This window comes from Oncorhynchus clarkii, chromosome 2, assembly GCF_045791955.1.
Source record: "Oncorhynchus clarkii lewisi isolate Uvic-CL-2024 chromosome 2, UVic_Ocla_1.0, whole genome shotgun sequence".
NCBI lineage: Eukaryota > Metazoa > Chordata > Actinopteri > Salmoniformes > Salmonidae > Oncorhynchus > Oncorhynchus clarkii.
This window is the reverse complement of record NC_092148.1, coordinates 37529202-37538047: the sequence shown is the minus strand read 5'-3', so window position 1 is coordinate 37538047 and position 8846 is coordinate 37529202. Positions and strand designations below refer to the sequence as shown.

General features: G+C 42.5%; 1 protein-coding gene across 2 annotated transcripts; it reads right to left on the bottom strand.

Moving 5' to 3' along the window:
* Positions 1 to 5196: 5196 nt before the first annotated feature.
* On the bottom strand, positions 5197 to 7928 carry LOC139367707 (cbp/p300-interacting transactivator 3-like). Of its 2 annotated transcripts, none has more exons than XM_071106008.1 (2): positions 7775 to 7928; positions 5197 to 6830 (listed from the first exon to the last, which is right to left on the bottom strand). In XM_071106008.1, exon 2 carries the CDS (start codon positions 6819 to 6821, stop codon positions 6096 to 6098), a length of 726 nt encoding a protein of 241 aa, XP_070962109.1. In that variant the 5' UTR covers positions 6822 to 6830; positions 7775 to 7928; the 3' UTR covers positions 5197 to 6095. The 2 variants fall into 2 exon arrangements, with proteins under 2 accessions (XP_070962109.1, XP_070962118.1); XM_071106017.1 differs by having other exon boundaries at positions 5197 to 6826.
* Between the last annotated feature and the right edge of the window lie 918 nt (positions 7929 to 8846).

The following is an 8846-nucleotide window of genomic DNA, read 5'->3' as shown; positions in this document are numbered from 1 at the left end:
TTCTAAAATGGATTTTAAAAAATGTCCTCATCAATCTACACACCATAATTACAAAGCAAAAACAGTTTTTTATTCATGTTTGGAAGTGTTTAAAAAATAAAACACTTAAATATCACATTTACATAAGTATTCAGGCCCTTTACTCAGTACTTTGTTGAAGTACATTTGGCAGCAATTAAAGCCTTGATTCTTCTTTGGTATGACGCTACAAGCTTGACACACTTGTATTTAGGGAGTTTCTCCCATTCTTCTCTGCAGATCCTCTCAAGCTCTGTCAGGTTGGATGGGGAGCTTTGCTGCACAGCTATTTTCAGGTCTCTCCAGAGATGCTCGATCGGGTTCAAGTCCGGGCTCTGGCATTCAGATATTTGTCCCGAAGCCACTACTGTGTTGTCTTGGCTGTTTGCTTAGGGACATCGTCCTGTTGGAAGGTGAACTTTCGCCCCAGTCTGAGGTCCTGAACGCTCTGGAGCAGGTTTTCATCAAGGATCTCTGTACTTTGCTCCGTTCATCTTTCTCCCGATCCTGACTAGTCTCCCTACCACTGAAAAACATCCCCACAGCATGATGCTACCACCACCATGCTTCACCATAGGGATAGTGCCAGGTTTCCTCCAGACGTGATGCTTGGCATTCAGGCCAAAGAGTTCAATCTTGGTTTCATCAGACCAGAGAATGTTGATTTAAATGGTCTGAGAGTCCTTTAGGTGCCTTTGGAAAACTCCAAGCAGGCTGTCATGTGCCTTTTACTGAGTGGCTTCCATCTGTTCACTCTACCATAAAGCCCAGATTGGTGGAGTGCTGCAGAGATGGTTGTCCTTCTGTAAGGTTCTCCCATATCCACAGAGGACATTGGGAGATCTGTCAGAGTGACTGTCGGATTCTTGGTCACCTTCCTGACCAAGGCCCTTCTCCCCCGATTGCACAGTTTGGCCGGGTGGCCAGTTCTTGGAAGAGTCCTGGTAGTTCCAAACTTCTTCCATTTAGTAATGGAGGCCACTGTGTCTTGGGGGCCTTCAATGCTGCAAAAATGTTTTGGTACCCTTCCCCAGATCTGTGCCTCGACACAATTCTGTCTTGGAGCTCTACTGGGAAATGCCTTCGACCTCATGGCTTGGTTTTTGTTCTGACATGTACTGTCAACTGTGGGACCGTATATAGACAGGTGTGTGCCTTTCCAAATCATGTCCAATCAATTGAATTTACCACAGGTGGACTCCAATGAAGTTGTTGAAACATCTCAAGGATGATCAATGGAAACAGGATGCACCTGAGCTCAATTTCAAGTTTCATAGCAAAGGGTCTGAGTACTTATGTAAATAAGGTATTTCAGTTTTTATTTTTAATACATTTGCAAACATTTATATACACCTGTTTTCAATTTGTCATTATGGAGTATTGTGTGTAGATTGAGGATTTTAAAAAACATACATTTTAGAGTAAGCCGGTAATGTAACAACATTTGGAAAAAGAGGTGTCTCTATACTTTCCGAATACACTGTATGCTGCTGTTACTGTTTATTATCTATCTTTTGCCTATTCACTTTATCACTACCTATATGTACATATCTACCTCAATTACCTCGTACCCCTGCACATCGACTCGGTACTGGTACCCTGTGTAAATAGCCAAGTTATCACGACTCATTGTGTATTTATTCCTTGTGTTATTATTTGTCTATTTTTCTATTATATAACAAAAACAAACTCTGCATTGTTGGGAAGTGTCCGTAAATAAGCATTTCACTATAAGTCTACACCTGTTTGTAAAGAAGCATGAGACAAATACAATTTTATGTCCTCTGAATTATCTCATCCTAGTGAAGCTGCAGTTTGTTTGTTTACCTTCTATGAGAGAGGTTAATTCAGATTCAGGTCCTAAAACAACCCTAAAACAACCATTCTCTGCAAATAGTCAGACTGCAGGCATGCATGATAATGCAACCTCCCACATTCAACCAGGCTTTCAGGAACCTGCCCCTGCTATCAATAATTAACTCAGCAGCTGATCCTGTGTTTGTTCTGTCCTAATTCCCGTGAGGCTTCTACTTTGTCATTAAATAATCAACTGAACTACAAACTTTTGTGTCAATGTTTTTATCTGAATAATATAGTGATTGTATCGTCATATAGTAACAATGGGCACTAGTTCCAAAACTAATTTATGTTTGGATAGTGTTATGTAAGAATGTAATGTAGAACATCGTAGTAAAATGGCCCAATCACTAGGATATTTTAGTTGGACAGAGAGAAGCTTACTCAATGTCATATTTACAAAGGGAATAGCCTACAGCATGAGATACAACTGCAAATAAAGGTGTATAGACGAGAGCCAATGCAATGATTTTTTTAAATGACAAAAAACCTTTTGCACAGAATTGCTAGCACTTTATGAGAGAAATTATTCAGAGCGAAATACTAGTGTTATCCAGTTGGCATGTTTGATAAGCCTGCAGGCCTGGTCAGCTTGCTTTATCAGAGGGGTTGGGGGTGGGGACCACAACCCATGCGTGACTAGGTATGGCCACCGTGCCCTCATTGGTGCAGGGCCCGGAGATTACACTGAGCTCATGGGAAGCCTCGACACCAGCTGTAGTACCTGGAAATAGAACGCTTGGGCCTGTTCAGGAGGTAGACATGTAAAGTGTAGATAGAATTGACTACCATGTGTAACGGAGAATGAGAAGAATATTAACATTACACAACATATTTCTAGATGCAACAATCTGATCTTTCAGCCCCAGTGTGCTCTCTCAGCCCGTGTAGGGGTGCTGAAGCTAGGAGCAGTTTGAGATACAAATAGATAGGCTTGTGTAGAATGGACCAGGTATAGCAGAGAATGAGAAGAATATTGACACTATGCAATATATTACTAGATGCAACAATCTGATTATTTCAGCCATAGTGATCTCTCAGCCCGTGTGGGGGTGTTGAAGCTAGGCGCTGTTAGAGATACAAATGGATAGGCTTGTGTAGAACGGACCATGTGTAACAGAGAATGAGAGGAAACAACACTATACTTCCATATGCAACAATGCGATCTGTCTGCCCAAATGAGGGTGCTGAACACTGTTTAGGGGTGGTCTTTGTCAGGAATCCTAGGGGTAAATCCCACCGAGAAATCCCCATGCACCAAAAACTCCCATCCACTTCAAGTAGTGGATGGGAGTAGTTTTAAATGTAACTTTTTTTCACATTGGAGAATTTCCTTGGTGTTTATATGCAGTATTTTGTTTCTATCAGTCTTTCTCTCCATGTGGGTTTTGAGCTTTGACATATCGAGAAAACAGCAAACCGCCGACACAGGAAGAAGACAAGTTGCGTAGCTAGCAGTTGTTGTGGGTGAGCTGCCTTGTCTGAGAGAAAGAGAAAAACAGAAACAGGCTAACTGTAAACTTCTTCCAGTCACACCCTGCTTAGTCTATGTCTAGACTGGCCCCTCTGTAGGAGACTGAGACATAACAAGGGATTGAGTGAGCAAATGGGTGTATGGGACATAATCCCATTTAACTCTGGATGCACAATGATTAAGAACCCACTTTTTTTATTGATGCTAAAGAGGGACCTTGCAATGCAGTGTGTTTTCAGATATACAGTATGTGGAGCATGGAGTATGTTCTGCCAGTTAGTCAACCTGCCTCAGCACAACTTGCACTGGCAGTTTCCAGGAAGACCCTGTAGACTGGACATGGACTCTGCAACCTTTAAGGATGGTGCCAAGAGGGGCAGCGCAATTGTAGCTTATGCCCCAGCCTTTCTCATGACAACACAAGTAACCCCACATGCCCTCGGCTGAATCTGGAGTTTTTGTGTTTGGCAAACACAAGTCACATTAAGATCAAGTGAGTTTCATTTAGAGCAAACCTCCAGTTGATTCCATGTTTCAATTTGGCAGTAAGGGCTAACTTGTTCTACATAATTAAACTACTGAAAATAGATGTCTCTTTTTAGAATGAGTTAGACAAAAGCGAGGACTTGTTACTCATCAAGTTGCAAAAAAAAAAGTATCTTAAACTGGCAATATGTAACTTTTTGGACAACCTGACCAAATGCACATATAAAATGTGCGATATAGATCTATCAATCTACTGGAAAGCAAGTCTATGTGCTCTATTTCTATGCTTCCTATTTTGTTTTTGTACACCACCTTCAAACAGCTGAAACACATAATATATTTCACAGCAGCTTAGACGGTACAATGATTCTATACTATCTTCTTTTACCACTAACTGAAATTAGGCGAACTACGAGTTTTATTAACCAGGACATTGCGGAGTGATTTCTGCATAATGCACCTTAATGTGGAGGTGATGTTCCCATAACATGACATCAATCAAGCATTCCAAGCCCTGAGGCAAAATAGTCACCCCAACCCCATAGAATAGTAAACTCATCTGAATTTAATATAATTCATATCAGGTAAGGCATGGAATATTTATACAGATTTTCTTTTGAAGAAGGAGCCATGCTTGTATATGCCATTTATTATCGGCACTAACCTATACTCATTTTGCTTCCCCAACCAACCATTAAGTGCATTCTCAGAGCTAACAACTGTCACTAAAGGTGTGCCTTACTTCTTTGCCCCGGTGTGGGGGGGGGGGGGGGGGGTAGTAATTTACAGGGATGAATTCAGTTAAACCCCCATCAAGGTAAGCATAGATTAACCCTGGCCCGCTCCATCTCCCCCACCACACACACACACACCTAGGTCTCACCTACTTTCTACCCAGCAACATATAGTTACCATAACTCATAGGAACCAGGACATTCATTCCTCAATCTATTTTTATTTATGGTGTCAGGATGATCAGGAATGCAATGACTAAAACCACAATGTGGGTCCTTCTTCATATCAAAGGTCAAGAATTCAGATTAGAAATTCAGCTTTTTGGTGGATAGCATTGCACCATTGAGTTTGATTTTAACATACCAGTCATCATTTTCCATGGCAGGATTGAAGGCAATTTGCTGCTTACAGCAGTAAATGTGGGTCATCAGAAGACTGTGCATACCTTGAGGGAGATAAAGATATTCCTAAGAAACAGGGACACCTTTGAGATAAACTAATTCAGTATTAAGTTATTTCATATCCTGAACCCTGCAGGCTGGAAAGCCCTGAAGTGGAATATTCCCTTTAGCCCCCAGATTACCTTTAATGCTCTCCTCTGCAATGAATGTAAAAACAGGCCACACTTATATCTGGGCCATCTTTATTGATCCTCAAAACCCCGTCTTGACCGCAAAGGGAAGATAAAAACCACCAGTAAAGAAAATAATAAATTGGCATAATTAATGTAGTTCTATATCTTACATAGACTTTCCTGTATTAACACAGCTTTATACAGTACAAGGAGTAGGTTTGAGAACATCACAGCTAAAAGCAATCCTTGCCAAAAGTGAGTTATTCAATGATGATAGACTTCCATTAAAATCCATGAAATGGCATTCTACTTGTACTGCCATCTCCATTCTTGGAGAGAAATCCAAGCTCTTGGAAAATAAAAAATTAATCTGAGGGGCTTATTTTCAAAACAGAAGGCCCAGACCAATTAACTAAAAATAAAAACAATATTTAAAAAATACAAACTACGAGCTTCCCCTGACCTTACCCAAAACACCAAAATAACTTGATTCTGTCAATATGTCGGTCTCTGGTTTGTTCTATTTTAATTTCTCTGAGAGTAATAAATAAATACATCTTACTACTAAACTGCCATTGAGTCCAATGTAGGAGGCAACAGTGTCGCAACATTGAGAAGCCACTCTGAACAAATTCTGCAGTTTTGTTTACATTCATCTCTGGAGAGAAGAGATGCTGGAGGACGATGTCCCATTACAGGCGAGCTGCGACCCAACACAGAACCACACCTCTGGTCACTTCACAAATGACACCATAGCACTGTGGCTATCCAGACCAGTGCCTCTCGCTCACTCTTCTCTGCGACCTAGCACTGTTAGAGTGAAAGGAACAACACAAAAACGAAAAGCGGAGCAGTAGTTGTTTCCAGTGGGCAACACTCCACTCAAGTCTTTCCAAACTCTCCACCCTTCCAGGCCCCTTCACAGCATCGTTGACTCAGGTCCTCTCTCACTCAGCAGCTGATGGTGCTGGGCAGCTGTTTGCTCACAAAGTCAAATTCGTTCTGGCCCAGGAAGAGTTCGGGCAGCTCCTGAATGCGGTCCAGGCCCAGCTCCACAACCAGGGATGTCAAAACCTCCTCGTCAATCATGTCCGCATCCATGCCATTCAAGGCCAGAGCCGGCCCGGCCATCTGCTGCATGTTAGCCAGCTGGGCCGGGCAAATGCGGTACTGGGCTGCCCCGTTGCCCATGTGGTTGCTGTTCATGGGCCCCAGTGGATGTCCGTGATACTGGGTGTTGAGTTTTTGCAGATGCATGCTGGCCATGAGCTGCTGGGACGTGAGACCACCGTTCATATACTGCTGTTGTTGCTGCGGGTGCTGCTGGAGGCTCATGTGTTGGTGCTGGGTGTGGTGTTGCTGCTGGGCCTGCCCGTTGTTGTACATCGTGTTACCAGACGTTATCTGGTGGTGGCCCATCTGAGCCCCGTTGGGCTGTCTGTTCACGGGCCCCACCATGCCTTGCCGCTGCCTCATGGCCACCTCCATGGTGGCCTGCTGCTGAGGTCCCCCACCGTAGTGCATCATCTGGCCATTGGGCAGGGCTCGGAGGCCGGGCTGAGGCACTACGTGCTGCTGGTGGCCTCCCTGCAGGCCTCCGTTCATGCCTAGTCTGTAGCCGTGGAGGCCCCCGCCTGCAGAGCTGTGGTTCATGGACATTATTAGATGATCCGCCATGGCTCCTGTCTTTCAGCACAGAGGAAACACAGTTAGAGCGATACAGTTGATTTTCAAACCATCATGTAGGTAGGTAGAGCAGGTAGGTTCAGTGAGCATGCAGTAGCCTACATTTGGCACAGTTGAAGCCAATTAGTGAATAGGTGACATGCCATGGACATATTTGACTTGGCTGCACTAGAGAAACCCATATGTTTGGATGCATAAGATCAGTTCATGTGAAAACAAAATGGGTTGATTTGGTAACAAGACAATTCCCTTCGATATATTTCTCAACCCTCCAAAATATTATGATTACGCAATATTATTTCCTGGAAGAATGTAGCCTACAATGTCCTAAACTGGCAGAGTAAAACCACAAGAGACGCTTCCTAATTAAGAACCGCCGGGTTTGTTCTCCTTTTCGCGAACATTAGAAAGCCTTTCCACGTCTTCCTCAGTTTCGCTGAAAATGCTCCTCTTTGTGCTTTGCCGATTGAAACACAGGTAGGCTAGCTATCAACCTTGTTACCTTTACAACTGGACATTCGGTTGATTTAATAGATAAGGGCGTCTCGGTCAGTGATGATGCATTAACTATAATTTGGTGTATAGTCCCTCCACAGTGCACATCAAACACAAAATGAAACTAGCTCGGTTATTTTACCCACGTTGCAACAAAGAAGCGAGAAGCGATACATTGGTATTATGCATTCCCAAACAGCTGTAGCCTATATTATACGGTTGTTCAAATTTAGGATTGCTTCCCAAATTTAACGCATAACGTCTACGACTTCCTACATTTGTTAATACACACCACTATTTTAGGTCTAGCCTATAATTGCATTGCCGATTAATTATTCCAACACCCCTAAAGACAACGAAAATGGAAACAATGGAACATCAACCTCAAGACCTTCACACAAACGCCAGACAGCGTAAATTAAATACAATAAATTAAAACAAACACGTACCCGTATCTACTCGGATTAAAGTTCAGCTACTGCTACGTTTTTATTTTAGTTTTGCAAAGCGAGGTGTCTTCAGATTACAGTATGTATTCCACAGGGTTACGCTTCATGCTCAAGCAGGGCCGATGCACATACTGCTTATTTTCTGGGTCAACTCAGGGATTATACATACAATTTTTTTTTAACTCAAGGGGAGGTGGAGCTACGGTTGCCTCTATTTAATATAGTTGCGCATGTGCATAGAAAAAAGGTACACTAGCCAATTTGAATACTTCCTCTGTATTTATTTTATAATCAATGTTTCTCCCATAGAGAATGACAGAGGCCTCTAGTGGCCAGTTTTAGCATGTGCAATGCCATTGAGGACGTCCACCATGCTTCTGCCATTTTAAAGTAGTCAACTTTAGATGTAATCTTTATTTATCTAGGCAAGTCAGTTAAGAACAAATTCTTATTTACAATGACGGCCTACCCCTGGCCAAACCAGGACTACACTGGGCCTATTGTACACCGCCTTATGGGACTCCCAATCACGGCCGGATGTGATACAGCCTGGATTCAAACCAGGGACTGTAGTGACGCCTCTTGCAATGAGATACAGTGCCTTGGACAGCTCTGCCACTCGGGAGCCTATCACTATGGTTTCTCCCCTTCCCTGATAAATGTAGACAACAATGTGTTTTAATGTGAATGTAAAAAAACATGTAATTCTCCACATTCACATTGCCTAGTCTTTGTTTTCTGCCAGGGCCTAAACCTTTACCCAAATTTGCATCAGAATTGGTTAGTGCCTTATTCAGGTCTATGATACGAATACTCGAATCAAATCTGCACTGCTCACTCTGTTTTGATCTAGTGCAGAATGCAATCGGACTAAATCAAATCAAATCAAATAAATTTTTTTGTCACATACACATGGTTAGCAGATGTTAATGCGAGTGTAGCGAAATGCTTGTGCTTCTAGTTCCGACAATGCAGTAATAACCAACAAGTAATCTAGCTAACAATTCCAAAACTACTACCTTATAGACACAAGTGTAAGGGGATAAAGAATATGTACATAAAGATATATGAA

What these genes read in the sequence shown, in the direction of transcription:
- LOC139367707 (XM_071106008.1), bottom strand. Translation starts at nt 6,821, where the DNA reads ATGGCGGATCATCTAATAATGTCCATGAACCACAGCTCTGCAGGCGGG.